Raw genomic sequence first — 14,551 nt, 5'->3', positions numbered from 1 at the left:
ACGCATGGGTGGGGACTGGTCTGTTGCTGTTTCTTGTCCTGCTGAGAGAAACTGGTGTGCGAAACCCAAGCAACTGTGACCCAAATTAACTAATGATGGGGCCTGGGCAAGCAGCTAGAAAATTGCATCAGCTCTCTGGTGTACAGTTTCAACGGAAACCATCAAACATATCAAATAACTAACTTTATTTACTCGGCGCAGCAACCCAGAAACAGTTCTCAAAGCCAACAGTCTCTAATGCATTTTAGATTTACACTAATGCACACGGTCTCTGCAGTTAAACACTGGCATAAGTATCCAGTTCTGTCAATACGTCCCTCCACTCAAGCCAAGAATTAAGGCCAGAAAAAATCCTTACCACACCCCTTTGCACTCTACAAGGTCATTCCAAATTCTCCCTTGTATTTTTAACAGATAAGTCATTCTGTCCAGGCCCTAAGTTCTGGTCTTTTCTCTCTAACCATCTCCATCTCACTTAAACCCCTGCTCTGTACCCGTCTGTGGAGATGCTGGTATTGGACTGGGGTAAGCACAGTAAGAAGTCTCACAACACCAGGTTGACGTGGTGTTTAACCTGGTGTTGTGAGAATTCTTACTGTGCTGTACCTCTCTAACAAAGCATTTGGTCATCTCACCCTTCAGCTTGGTCTCTTTTTTTTATCTGGTTATGTTCACGTGGAGTGTTTTGGTACTTATGGACAATACAGGTGCCTCATCAGCGCTAAGTTTTTGCTAAGTGTGTATACAACATCATCTACTGTAACATCAACCCCTTGGTTTCCTTATATTTTAGTTATTCATGAGCATTGGCCTTGAACTGAGTGGTTTGCAAGAGCCATTTTAGATGGACAGTTAAGAATTAATCTCATTGCTGTGGGCCTGGAGTCACATGCAGGCCAGACCGGGTAAGAACAGCAGACTGTAAACCTGAGGGTTTTTATGACAACTGACGACAGCTGTCATGGTCAATATTACTGAGACCTATTTCCAATTTTTTAAATTCATTTGTGGGACATGGGTGTCTCTGGCTGGGCCAGCATTTATTTCCCATCCCTAGTTGCCCTTGGAGGGCAGTTGAGAGTCAACCACATTGCTGTGGCTCTGGAGTCACGCGTAGGCCAGGCTAGGTAAAGACTGCAGATTTCCTTCCTTAAAGCACATCAGTGAACCAGATGGGTTTTTCTGACAATTGACAATGGTTTCACAGTCATCAGTAAATTCCTAATTCCAGATATATTTTATTGAATTCAAATTCCACCATCTGCCGTGGCAGAATTCGAACTCCGGTTCCCAGAACATTAGCTGAGTTTCTGGAATAATAGTCTAATGATAATATCACTTGGCTATTGCCTGCCCAATTGCAGATTTATTATTTGAATTCAAATTCCACTGCTTGCAGTGGTGGGATTTGAACCCATGCATTCAAAGCATTAATCTAGGCCTCTGCATTGCACACACTGCTTTTGAGTGGGTTGATCACTTTCCTGCCAACTATTCCAAGGATTGAAAGTTTTGTAGGTCTATAAAATCATGGGGGGGGCATAGATAAGTCAACATTTTTCCCAAAGGGAGTCTAAACTCAAAGGGAGCCTAATGCAGTTTGAAACACTTTTCCCGAATCTTCCCTTTAGCACGGTGCTTACTGACCCACAAAACCATAAAGCAAAGATGTCACTTGAAGTGGAATCTGATAAGTGTATGTGAGAAACAACTAGAAAAGGATATGGGGAAAGGGGAGGGAATCTAGTGGCTGTAGCTGTCATTGAAGAGCTAGCACCAGCCGGAGCATGATGGACCGAATGGCCTCCCTCCACACTATAATTCCCATGATTCGATGATCAAATACCAACTAAAGTCATGAACAGAGGGAAACAGTTCTTCTCATCCTGCTGGAACGAGGGTAGATAATTAGGACAGAAGCTGTAAGTGCTACTTATAAAGACAGGGCTTTTTGGCTGCCTTGTTAAGCAAGCAGGAAGCAAATAAGCAGAGCTAAAAAGAAAACATATGTACACAGCCTAACAATGGAAATCTGCGGCAACATGTTACCAGCACTGTGCAAGAACAGACATCATGGAGACAGTGTTCTGAATGTATAATTATGGGTCTGTTCAAAGTCTGAAGAGTATTCCTTGTAATATAAACAGACGCTGGGATTTAGCAGCAATTTAGACTGTCTCCTGTTCATGCTTGGCATACCACTGTTTCTCCCTTTTCAAACCAATATATACAAAATGAAACCCAGTCTGTGCCGAGATATACACGGCCCCGGGGCAAGAGACAGAGAAGCTAGCCAGCCCCTATCGAATCTGCTGAACTTCACCCGTGGTGATGAGGTGCAGAGGGTGTGTGACCCGGGCAGAGTTTCCAGGGACAGCCCCATCTGGAGGGCTATCACCAGTATTCTGGTGACCACGTGGGGTGGACTGACGGCACACTGGGGTGGGCAACCAAAGCGACATAAAGAACATAACAGCGTTGGGAATTCCTTTTTCAGTGCAGCTGGTGCCTCGGACAGGACGTAGAACTTTGCCCCAGTCAGTTTATTTCACTCAATCCACTCCCACTGTTGACCAAAAACGCCAGTCTGCAGCGTCCCTTATTCCACATTTCCCTCCCTTTCCAACACCAAATTCCCTTGTCTTCAGTGTCTAACACCTCCATGATCAACAACGTATCCTCAGCGGGACTTCTGCGCTTGTAAAGAATTTACAGGAGCACAGAAACAGGCCATTCGGCCCAACTGTCAGTATTTACACTCCACACCAGCCTCCTGCTACTCTACTGGGTTTGACCTTCCTTAAAGCTTGTTGGGACGGTCAGAGAGAAGGAGCTATTTCTGAAAATGACAGATAGCTTTTGAGGGTCAGCACTGAACCTTCTGCCCCTTCACACTGCGTACCATTGCAGGCTGAGGGGAGATGTATGGATGGCAGGTTTGGGACAGGGGCTTGTTCCGCCCACACAGTGGATGACCATGTGATCTAAGAGATCCAAACCTTTTGGTACCATGGACTGCCCTGGCCTAGCTACATACAGGAGCTTCATCCATCTAAAGGTTAAATCTACACTCCCACCAGTTCCCACTGGGGCAGCAGGGTGGCACAGAGGTTAGCACTGTCGCCTGGGTTCGATTCCCAGCTTGGGTCACTCACTGTCTGTGCGGAACCTGCACATTCTCGTGGGTTTCCTCTGGGTGCTCTGGTTTCCTCCCACAGTCCAAAGATGTGCAGGTTAGGTGGATTGGGCCATGATAAATTGACCCTAGTATCCCAGGGATTAGCAAGGTAAATGTGTCGGGTTATGGGAATAGGGCCTGGATGGGATTGTGATCAGTACAGAACTGATGGGCTGAATGGCCTCTTTCTGCACTGTAGCGATTCTATGACCAGTTTACATATGTCTCAGGGTGCACATGCCCACAGATTAAAGTTTTATACAGCACAGAATAAAGGCCATTTAGCCTGTTGCGACCTGCTGTCTCTGTGAATCAGCTATCCACTCAGCCCCACTCCTCTACTTTTTCCCCAAAGCCCACCAGCACCTTTTAAAGCAGAAGACTTCCTCGTGTCTAGTGCCACATGAGAGAAGCAAAGCAGTGACCCTTATGTCTGTTTGGTGACTAGGGGATTTCCACAGTAACTTCATTGCGGTGTTAATGAAAGCCTATTTGTGACACTAATAAATAAACTTTAACTTTGAAAGCATGTGGAGCACTCAGTCTGGTTGGCTGTGTGGGCCAGAATGTGCATCCTCTGTCTCTGTCCACTCGGAATAATGGCTGTTTAGTGTGGATTCTTCTGTGATCGACTGGGTGTCTGTACGACGAAGCTGTTGCCAAACCTTGAGATTGTACAGGCTCCAGCGGATTGAATGTTAATCTCCAGGAAACTGGGCAAGCAATAGCCAGGGGAAATAATCACAGCGGGTATTGTCTATTTTCTTGTAAAACCTTACTTGTTATTGTAGTGTAATATTGGACATAAAAAAAAGAGATGATTTGAGTGGGATGGTTGGTGAGGATCTAACATCAGGGAATGACAAACAGGGATTCTGATGTGAAAATGTTGAATTTGATGTTGAGTGCAGAAGGCTGTAAAGGGCCTCATTCAAAGCTAAATTCTTATAGAACCATAGAATACCTACAGTGCAGAAGGAGGCCATTCAGCCCATTGTGTCTGCACCAACAACAATCCCACCCAGGCCCTATCCCGTAATCCCACATATTTGCCCGATTAATCCCTTTAACCTACGTATCTCAGGATACTAAGAGGCAATTTTGATTTTGATTTGATTTATTATTGTCACATGTATACAGTGAAAAGTACTGTTTCTTGCGCGCGATACAGACAAAACATGCCGTTCATAGAGAAGGAAACGAGAGTGTAGTGTTACAGTCATAGCTAAGGTGTAGAGAAAGATCATTTAGCATGGCCAATCAACCTAACCTGCACATCTTTGGAGTGTGGGAGGAAACCAGAGCACTCGGAGGAAACCCACACAGACACGGGGAGAATGTGCAAACTCCACATAGACAGTGACCCAAGCCATGGAATCTAACCCAGGTCCCTGGAGCTGTGGTAACCACTGTGCCACCCATGACGCCCTGCTGTTCTTCAAGTTTTATGTCAAGGCTTCATTGGAACAGTGGAGGCGGCTGAGATTAGAGAGGTCAACATGTGGGTGATGCAGAATTTCTAACAGCAAGTAGCCCACAACCCATGGTTCCACTGGCAGACTGAAGGGCGGTGAACAGCAAAGAGTTTGGTCTCCCCACTGTCAAGGAGGTAGGATAGTGAGTAGTGAACACTCAGGCTGTACACTGAAGTATAACAGGCTGAGTGTACAACAATGGTGGCCAATCTCACTGAAATGTACATAATGATGAAGGGTTGTGACGTCTTTGCCCCAGGAGGACAGTGGGTGCTCCTCGCAGAGATAAACAGATTTCAGGTCACTCAGGGAATCAAGGGATGTGGGAAATGAACAGAAAAATGGACTTGAAGCCCAAGGTCAGCCCTGGTCATCCAGAATGATGGAGCAAGCTTAGCAGATCAAATGGGCCACAGTTTTCTTGCTGTGTTCTGCCTGGTGCAGATCGCGCTAATCCAGGAAGATTGAGTCAAGCTCAAAGGTGGCTTTTGTGCACTGATGTCAAACGATTTGCAATCTTCCTGGTCCCTTCCCACTGACGCAAGTCAGATCTCACCCATAAAGGGTGCCAGGCTGATTAGCATGAGAATGACTGCATTTCAATTTGAGATCGCGCCTCCCCATCTCTGATCTCGGTGAAGGCAAACTTTCTGTCATGTTTAGGCTCTGCCCCTCTCTGAACCAGTGCGACTCTCCCAAAAGTGGGCAGCACGGTAGTTAGCACTGCTGCCTCACAGCACCAGGGTCCCAGGTTCAATTCCAGCCTCGGGTCACTGTCTATGTGGAGTTTGCTCATTCTTCCCGTGTCTGTGTGGGTTTCCTCCGGGTGCTCTGGTTTCCTCCCACACTCCAAAGATGTGCGGGTTAGGTTGATAAATAGGTTGTGATAAGTTGACTCTAGTGTCAGGGGGATTAGCTAGGGTAAATATGTGTGGTTATAGGAATAGGGCCTGTGGGATTGTGGTCAGTGCAGACTCGATGGGCCAAATGGCCTCTTTCTGGTCTCTAGGGGTTCTATGATTCTATGACTGAGCATGGGACAATTGAGATCGGATTCGCGCTGATCACACCTGTTTCATCATCCAAAATGATGCTTAGGGTGCGATCTTACTGGCAGTTCACGCCCCACTGTCACTGCAAACAAGGAGGGAAAATTCGGCGCTCCGCCAATTCCCTGTGCAAGGCAGTGGGATAGGAGAATCCGGCTGGCCCGAACGGCTGGAAAATTCCACCCACAGTCATTTTATGGGAAAATTCCACCCATCATCCACTCAAGCTCAAATTTCCTGCATTCCTGCACAAATCACCATTTGACCAGGGAATTGGAACACTCTTATAAGCAGCAGTTATCTCCACAGGGATATCTTGCGTGATTCATTCTGACTGTAACATTCCAAAAGATGGAAGTTCCTCTCTGTGTTTATAACTGTTCAGAATGAGGGTCAGAATGAGCTTCATATTCCACCTACACACTTCCTCTATTGTGTGTTAGTGTGCAAGTTCAAATTGTTGCCTTCAAGAGAGGAACACAGAACACTGGGGAGGGAGAGCCTAAAACCAGAAGAATTCTATTTACTTGGGATTAGTGGACAAAGCTCACTGCTGCTATCCCAATGGCACGATGCCACAGTGGTTAGCACTGCTGCCTCACAGCGCAACGGACCCAGAATTCGATTCCTGGCTTGGGTCATTGTCTTTCTGGAGTTTGCACGTTCTCCCTGTATCTGCGTCAGTTTCCTCCGGGTGCTCCGGTTTCCTCCCACAGCCCGAAAGATGTGTGGGTTGGGTTGATTGGCCATGATAATTTCACCCTAGTGTCAGGGGGATTAACAGGGTAAATGTGTGGGGTTATGGGAATAGGACCTGGGTGGGATGTGGTCGGTGCAGACTCGATGGGCTGAATGGCCTCCTTCTGCACCGTAGGGAATCTATGATTAAACAGAATTCCCCATGCAAGCAAGGTTTTTATGGGGCTGTTCACAATCTTAAGATGCCCCAAAGAACTTTGCAGCCAATTAAGTAATATTTTTGAGGCGCAGTCATTGTTGTTATACATGAAACTCAGCAGCGCACAGCAAGATCCCACAAACAGCAATGTGATAATGAACAGATCTCTTTTTTTTTGGGGTCCTTGGTTGAAATATAAATATTGGCCGGAATTCTCTGACATCACCCACGGTTGAGATTCTCTGTCCCGGCTGCGGTGAACGGAGTTTTGGCTAAGCGCTGAATCCTCTGTACTTGATAGCAGTGGTAGCAGGGTATGTGTGGACTGAAAGAATGTGGCCCAAAGTGCCATTTCAGGTGACAAAAGAGATGCGATTGGTGCGAATCAGACCACTGGCAGCAGTTGCGGGGCGTGCCAGGCTGGAGAATTCAGGCCATTAGCGAGTGTCACTGAAAATAAACCCCCCCCCCTCCTCCCGCCTTCCCCACCCACCACTCGTCTTCCAGCTGCCCAGCATTTGTTGCCCATCCCTAGTTGCCCTTGTTCAGAGGGCAGTTGAGAGTCAACCACATTGCTGTGGCTCTGGAGTCACATGAAGGCAAGAAGGCAGATTTCCTTCCCTAAAGGATATTAGTGAACGAGATGGGTTTTTCCGACAATCGGCAACAGTTTCATGGTCGTCAGTAGATTCTTAATTCCAGATTTTTGTTGTAAATTGAATTTAAATTCCACCACCTGCCATGGCGGGATTCGAACCCGGGTCCCCTGAATTTTAGCTGAGTTTTTGGATCAATAATCCATTGATAATGCTACCAGGCCATCATCTCCCCAGGGCTTTCTTCCGTCACCTGCGAGAGGAGGCCCAGCCTCACCTGAAGTACGGCACTGCAGCACTCCCTCAGTACCTTGCTGGAGTGCCCATCGCAAATTTAGTGCTCAAATCCTTGGACTAGGGTTTGAACTCAGCACTAGCCATCAGGCCCAAGAGATTCAAGGGAACGGAGGGGGTTGGATGCGCCTTTACCTGTAATCTGATCCACGTTCTCCTCGGTCACGTGGTCCTTCTGGTGTACCCAGTCACCGTTGCATTTGAAGTAGATCTGCGTTGCTGGGGTTGCTGTGCAGGTCATCACGACTGGTTTGTTCTTGACAATATAGGCGTCATCTGGCTCCACCTGGAACCGCGGCAGGGGTTCCGCTGCCGACGAGGGGAAGGACTCTGGAAGTACTTCGCTATATTCAGGTCCTACGGATTACAAGGACGAGAGTGGAGATTACTGATGAGTATTTAAAGAAGCTCTAGCTGTGTGGCATTTAATATACCGCAGTGTAGATTAGTCACACAGGAACCAAAGGCTGTCCATTATCCTGACATAATGACACTAGTTACAGAGAACTCCAGCACTTAATCAATCAGCCCGGTGTCATAACAAGTGTGCAATGCATTTTCTACAGTCTAATGTGCTCACAGCCTCATTCAGGTCAGATAATGAAGAATTGTTTAGCTTAGCAGCGTGCCAACCCCGACCAGCTGCCCCTCTGTATCTCAATATTTACAGTCAACCATTCCTCTCCACAGCTGACGCAGGGTTTGCTGTCGTGTTTAGAATTGGATCTTTCTGCACCTTGGAAACCGCGGAGCATGCGATGCCCAAAGAATCGTCATCGATTCGGGCCTTCTCCTTTCTCGCGGTCAGCTCAGTTTCAGGTTCCCTCTCCCTCCTGCTCTCCAAAGCTATTTGCTACTTCATTGTGTTTGGGACCAGTTCAAAAACTCCGAGGTATATTATTTCATAGAATCCCTACAGTGCAGAAGGAGGTCATTCGGCCCAGCAAAGATGCAACAACACAGCATCTCACCCAGGCCCACCCTCAGCACTCTATCCCCGTAATCCCACACATTTACCCCCCCCAATCCCCCTAACCTACACATCTTGGGACTCTAAGGGGCAATTTAGCATAGCTAATCCACCAAACCTGCACTCTTTGGGACACTAAGGGGCAATGTAGCATGGCCAATCCATCTAACCAACACATCTTTGGACACTAAGGGGCAATTTAACATAGCTAATCCACCAAACCTGCACTCCTTTGGACACTAAGGTGCAATTTAGCATAGCCAGTCCACCTAACCTACACTTCTTGGGACACTAAGGAGCAATTTAGCATAGTCAGTCCACCTAACCTGCACTTCTTGGGACACTAAGGAGCAATTTAGCATGGTCAACCCATCTAACCTGCACATCTTTGGGCACTAAGGGGCAAGTTTGCTCAATCTCTCCTCATATCTTATACCCTTCAAATCAGTCAACATCCTGGTAAACCTTTTCTGCACCCTCTCCAAAGCTTCCACATCCTTCTGGTAGTGTGGCGACCAGCTATAAAGAAGTTCTTTATAGCTGCAACAGGACTTGCCAGAACAGAGCATTTCAGATCTTCCCCTTAACATGGGAGCTCAGACAGGGAAAGGACAGTTCATTGATTGTCTGTCAGCTAGTTTACTCATTAAATACCTCCCCAACTTCCTGTTAGAATTGTCTTGATTGGTTAGTGGGAACAGATTGAGGTGATTCATCTTATCGAGACTGAGCATGTCCAAAAGATCCAGCCAGTGGACTGAGGATAGGTATAACGCTCACTCGAGAACCAGTAAAGGAATGGATTTGAAATGGGGTGAATATTGGGTGAAAGTACCTGAGGATTTGAAGATGATTGGTAAATGAAGGGTAGTAACACAGAATCCAGAAGCAGAAGTAGGCCATTTGGCCCTTCAAGCTTGCTCCACTATTCATCTTGATCATGGCTGATCATCGAATTCAATATCCTAATTTCCCCCTCCCCCCCCATATCCCTTGATCCCTTTAGCCCCAAGAACCATATCTAATTTATTCTTGAAATCAGACAATGATTTGGCCTCAACTACTTTCTGTGGGAGTGAATTCCAATATTCACCACCCTCTGGGTGAAGAGATTTCTACTCACCTCAGTTCTAAAAGGTTTACCCCTTATCCTCAAACAATGACCCCTAGTTCTGGACTCCCCCACCATCGGGAACATTCTTTCTCAATCTAACCCTATTAGAATTTTATAAGTTTCTATGAGATCCCCTCTCACTCTTCTAAATTCCCATGAATATAACGCTAACCGACATAGTCTCTCCTCTGTTTGGATTGAAACACTAATGAAGTAAAGAAATCCAGAGATTATGCTACTTTTGTTGCAGTGAAAATAGGCATCACACATCAGTATAAATATAACTTATATAAAAATACGTTGTGCCAGTTATATAGAGTTCAGAAACCTGAGCAACACCAGGCAGAGATGGGCAATGACTGGATACTAAAGAGATGCGGTGCTGGAATGGATGTGTGGACATACACATTCGGAGCAGGAGTAGGCCATTCAGCCCCTTGGACCTGTTCTGTGGGCAGGATTCTCCAGCTGTGCAGATCCCAAGACCAGATATTCTCACCCAAGCTCCAATGGATCTCTGAATGGTCCGCCAAATTTTCTCTCTTGCCTGCTACAATTCCCACAGCAGGCAAAATGGGAGAATTTCAGCCCATGGCTGATCTGATGCAACTCCAAGCCCACATTCCTGCCTATCCCCAATAAACTCTCACCCCAGGTAAAAAATATTCACTGACCCTGCCTCCACTGCATCCATCCATGCACCTGGCTCTGAAGAAGAATCATATGGACTTAAAGAGATAACTCTGTTTCTTGCTTCACAGAGGCTGCCAGATCTGCTGAGTTTTTCCAGCACATCCTGTTTATATTCAAAAGGTTCACGACCTTCTGAGAGACAGCAATTCTTCTCCATTAGACCATAAGATATAGGAGCAAAATTAGATCATTCAGCCCATCGAGTCTTCTCCACCATTCAGTCATGACTGATAAGTTTCTCAACCCCATTCTCCCACCTTTTCCCCGTAACCTTTGATTCCCTTACCAATCAAGAACCCATCTATCTCTGTCTTAAATACACTCAATGACCTGGCCTTCTCTGTGGCAATGAATTCTACAGATTCACCATCCTCTGGCTGAAGAAATTCCTCCTCATCTCAGTTCTAAAGGGTCATCCTTTTATTCTGAGGCCGTGCCCTCGGATCCTAGTCTCTCCTACTAATGGAAACATCTTCCCCATGTCCATTCCACCCACGCCTTTCAGAATTCTGTAAGTTTCAATGAGGTTTCCCCCTCATCATTCTCGCCTCAGTCTTAAATGGGAGATCGTTTATTTTTAAACCGTGTACCTTAGTTCTAGTCTCAAGTAACAAGAAAGGACAACATCAGGAGCCAGTACATCAGGGGATCAGTTAAAACTGTAGGAGCATTGGGGAAAGTAGAATAGATTGAAATAGTACGATGCAGAGAGAGAGAGGTGAAACACGTGATGGGAGTTGGGACTGGAAAGAAGAAGAAGAAGGTCTAATGCTGGATAAAAAGATACGGAGGTGAAAGGCTTCAACACAATGGGATTGGACGGAGGAAAGGTGACTGAACAGGAGGAGATGGAGAAGGAGATGTGCGATCAAATCAGCCCAGTGCTGACCTCAGGTAAAATGGGAGGATCAGAAAGAAGAGATACAGCATGATTCCTGCTCTGGCTCTTGTTAACGGCTGGTTTGTTCTTGTTCAAAACCTGCTCAACACTGATGGGCACTAACCCCAAAAATGTGATACAAGCAATGAAAAACAAAACCACATTCGCCCGCAGGTAATTGCGAGAAAGTAGGAAAAAAGAAGAAAGTATTCTGCCCAACTTTAGAAATGAAACATATAAAAAATCCGGCAGGAGATTTAGTTCTGAAGAAGTAGCTGATGAAACATTAACCCCTCATCTCCAGATGTACTGGTGAATCCAAGTCTCTTTTAAGCTTTGTTCATCAGAAGAGGTTGTATGGTACCTTTACCCCTGGAAAAGTGTCTTAATGGGTGTGATTTTCCACCCAGTCAGGGTGGGCATCGTTGCTGGTGGGATGAGGGTCTTGCCCATTATGATGCCCATTGTTCGCAGGACAGGAAAATCCTGCTCAACGTCAATGAATTATTCAATGGCCGTTCACACCCCGTTGCCGCTGCCAACGAGGTCGGAGAATTTGCCGCTCAGCCAAGCCTCCGTTCACAGCAGCGGGACTGGAGAATCCCACTGATGTGAAAATTCCGCCCAATGTGTTTGAAACCCATTGCAAGGTGTTTCAATCTCAGTTGATCCTACAGTTACTATCCCCCATAGTTAATGGGTGGAATTTAGTGGCCGTTCATGCCATTGGGATTTTCTGGTCCTGCTGCAAGGAACGGCGATTTGGCTGAACTCTCCATCCTCCCTCCCTGCAGCGATGGTGGGGTGTGAACGGCTGGTAAGATTCCACCCAATACCTCCTAAATATTCCTCCCTATTCTTCCCATTTGAAATTCAACCACACATTTAACATTGTGTCTGAGCTGTAAACCATTACGGTGGCCCCTTCTTGGGTGATATTTTTATTTTTGTTGCTGATTAAGCCTTCGTGAAGTATGCTTCAAAGGCGCTATATAAATGTAAGTTGTCATTGGTGAAACCAAGAGTGTTCATACCTCAAAGCACGAGTAGTGGAGTGTTCCAGCCAAGAGAAGGGTATTGATTATTGCTTCTGTGCTAACAGATCCTTACTCCAAAGAACAATTATCTCTGAATACAAAATCAGCTCTTTGACATTGTATATAATTATTCACAGGTTTTTCTAAAGATGTAAATCAATGTGGAATAACACAATTTGCATTCCATCACGCTACATTTTATTTCACTGGTAGAGGTTGGCACAAATATTCCCCCGTATGTTCTTCCTGCACATTAAGATTAGGAAGAACACATGTTGATACCATTCTGTGAATGCTTAGAGTCATAGAATCCTACAGTGCAGTAGGAGGCCATTCTGCCCATTGAGTCTGCACCGACCACAGTTCCACCCCATGCATTTACCCTAGCTAGTCCCCCCGACACTAAGGAGCAATTTGGCATGGCTAATCCACATAACTTGCACATCTTTGGACTGTGGGAGGAAATTGGAGCACCTGGAGGAAACCCACACAGACATGGGGAGAATGTGCAAACTCCACACAGACAGCTACCCAAGCCGGGCATCGAATCTGGGACCCTGGCGCTGCGAGGCAGCAGTGCTAACCACTGTGCCATTGTGATCCCCCTGCCCCTTAACACACACTTGTTAAAATCTTCTTCCCATTATTTTAACGGAGGCATTACAAAGGTTACCATCTTGTTCCAACAGTGGAGAAATGAGCTTCGTACTCCTGTATTAAGTATTCATAGGGCTCCTGCTCTGATCAAGACTGCAGGATATTACAAAGGATTGTGACCATAGCCCAGTCCATCACACAAACCAACCTCCCATTCATTGACTCCATCTACATTCCCACTGCCTCGGAAAAGCAGCTAACATTATCAAGGACCTCACACACCCTGGACATTTTCTCTTCCACCTTCTTCCGTCAGGAAAAGTATACAGAAGTCTAAAAACACTTACCAACCAACTGAAGAACAGTTTCTTCCCTGCTGCAATCAGGGTTTTGAATGGGCCTATCATATATTAAGCTGATCTTTCTTTCCATCCGACCCGTGGCTGCAACATTATATTCTGCACCCCATCCTTTTACCATATATACTCTATGGACAGTATGTTTTATCTGTATAGCGCACAAGAAACAATATTTTTCACTGTATCCCAATACGTGTGACAATAAATCAAATCCAATTATATAACAGCAAAAGCAACTGTCAGTCTATAATATATTTAAATACGGTCAAAACCATTGCAATTTGCAGAACATTGCTTTTAGAATCCAGCCGGATAATACCTTTTATGATGCCACAAAGCTACAGGCAGCACGGTGGTTAGCACTGCTGCCTCACAGCTCCAGGGATCCGGGTTCAATTCTTGACTTGGGTCACTGACTGTGCAGAGTCTACCCATTCTTCCTGTATCTGCATGGGTTTCCTCGGGGTGCTGTGGTTTCCTCCCACAGTCCAAAGATGTGCGGGTTAGGTGGATTGGCCATGCTAAATTGCCCTTTACTGTCAAAGTATGGAATAGGGCCTGGGTGGGATTGTGATTGGTGCAGACTCGATGGGCCAAATGGCCTCTTTCTGCACTGTAGGGATTCTACTGAATGCAAGGTAACGGGGAATTAGAAAGAGGTCAAGCATTAGCAATACAATATTTACTAATGGACAATAATTGTAAATGGGAGTAATGCAATCACACATAGTATTGCAGTTCTCCGACTGCCGTGAGGCAATTCCTTTAGACAAATCTTCTCATTATGAAAAGTTAGCTGATTCCTGTTCAAAAGTCTTATTGCAAGTCCATCATATTTCATTAATGAGCCAACAATGAGACCGATTGTTTTCGCTGATCTTGATTAAGATATTTATTGTCTGGGTCACAGAGGATAATTCCCTGCTCTTCTTCTCAACATTTATAACCATCTTAGGAGGAGGCAGGGGGGCGTATCTTGTCTGAGAGGTAGCACCCCCGACAGCGCAGCACTCCCCCATTACGGCACTGGGTGTGTCAACTGAGATGGGCAAATCTGTGGACTGCGGCTTCAACGACTCCAGGGGTGAGAGATGGTACCCACTGCGTCGAGACTGGAGGCCAGCTCAGTCGTTCCGAAGCGCTGCTCTGAACAGTTTGTGTCGATGGTTGCACAGTGCTTTCCCGGGGCTACAGGTCCTGTCGCCATTTGTTTGAGTGCAGGAAAACAATTTCTTCTAAAAAAAAAGCACGCAAGGAACTGCGATTTTTCCACCATAGCCAGATGTCTTGGCTATTGGTGAAGAATAGTCATTCCAACCACATGAAACTCTTGGCTTGTACCAGGGGCGATCTGAAATAAATATCCAGGTCAAATTGACCAATGGAAAAAAAAAGCCAAGATGGAAAGTCA

The 14,551-nt window shown here is 46.0% G+C and overlaps 1 protein-coding gene across 1 annotated transcript in view; it reads right to left on the bottom strand.

Moving 5' to 3' along the window:
• The window catches only part of unc5b (unc-5 netrin receptor B), a 93,097-nt gene extending 78,750 nt beyond the window's left edge, over nt 1–14,347 (bottom strand). The window contains exons 1-2 of the mRNA XM_080215584.1: nt 14,239–14,347; nt 7,626–7,847 (exon numbers count right to left, since the gene is read on the bottom strand). Coding sequence (XP_080071710.1) covers nt 7,626–7,847; nt 14,239–14,347 — 331 coding nt within the window. The remainder of the gene's footprint in view (nt 1–7,625; nt 7,848–14,238) is intronic.
• Between the last annotated feature and the right edge of the window lie 204 nt (nt 14,348–14,551).

Source organism: Carcharhinus amblyrhynchos, chromosome 31 (assembly GCF_965287045.1).
Source record: "Carcharhinus amblyrhynchos chromosome 31, sCarAmb.v2.hapA, whole genome shotgun sequence".
In the NCBI taxonomy this organism is placed as follows: Eukaryota; Metazoa; Chordata; class Chondrichthyes; order Carcharhiniformes; family Carcharhinidae; genus Carcharhinus; species Carcharhinus amblyrhynchos.
This window is presented reverse-complemented; position numbering and strand designations above follow the sequence as displayed.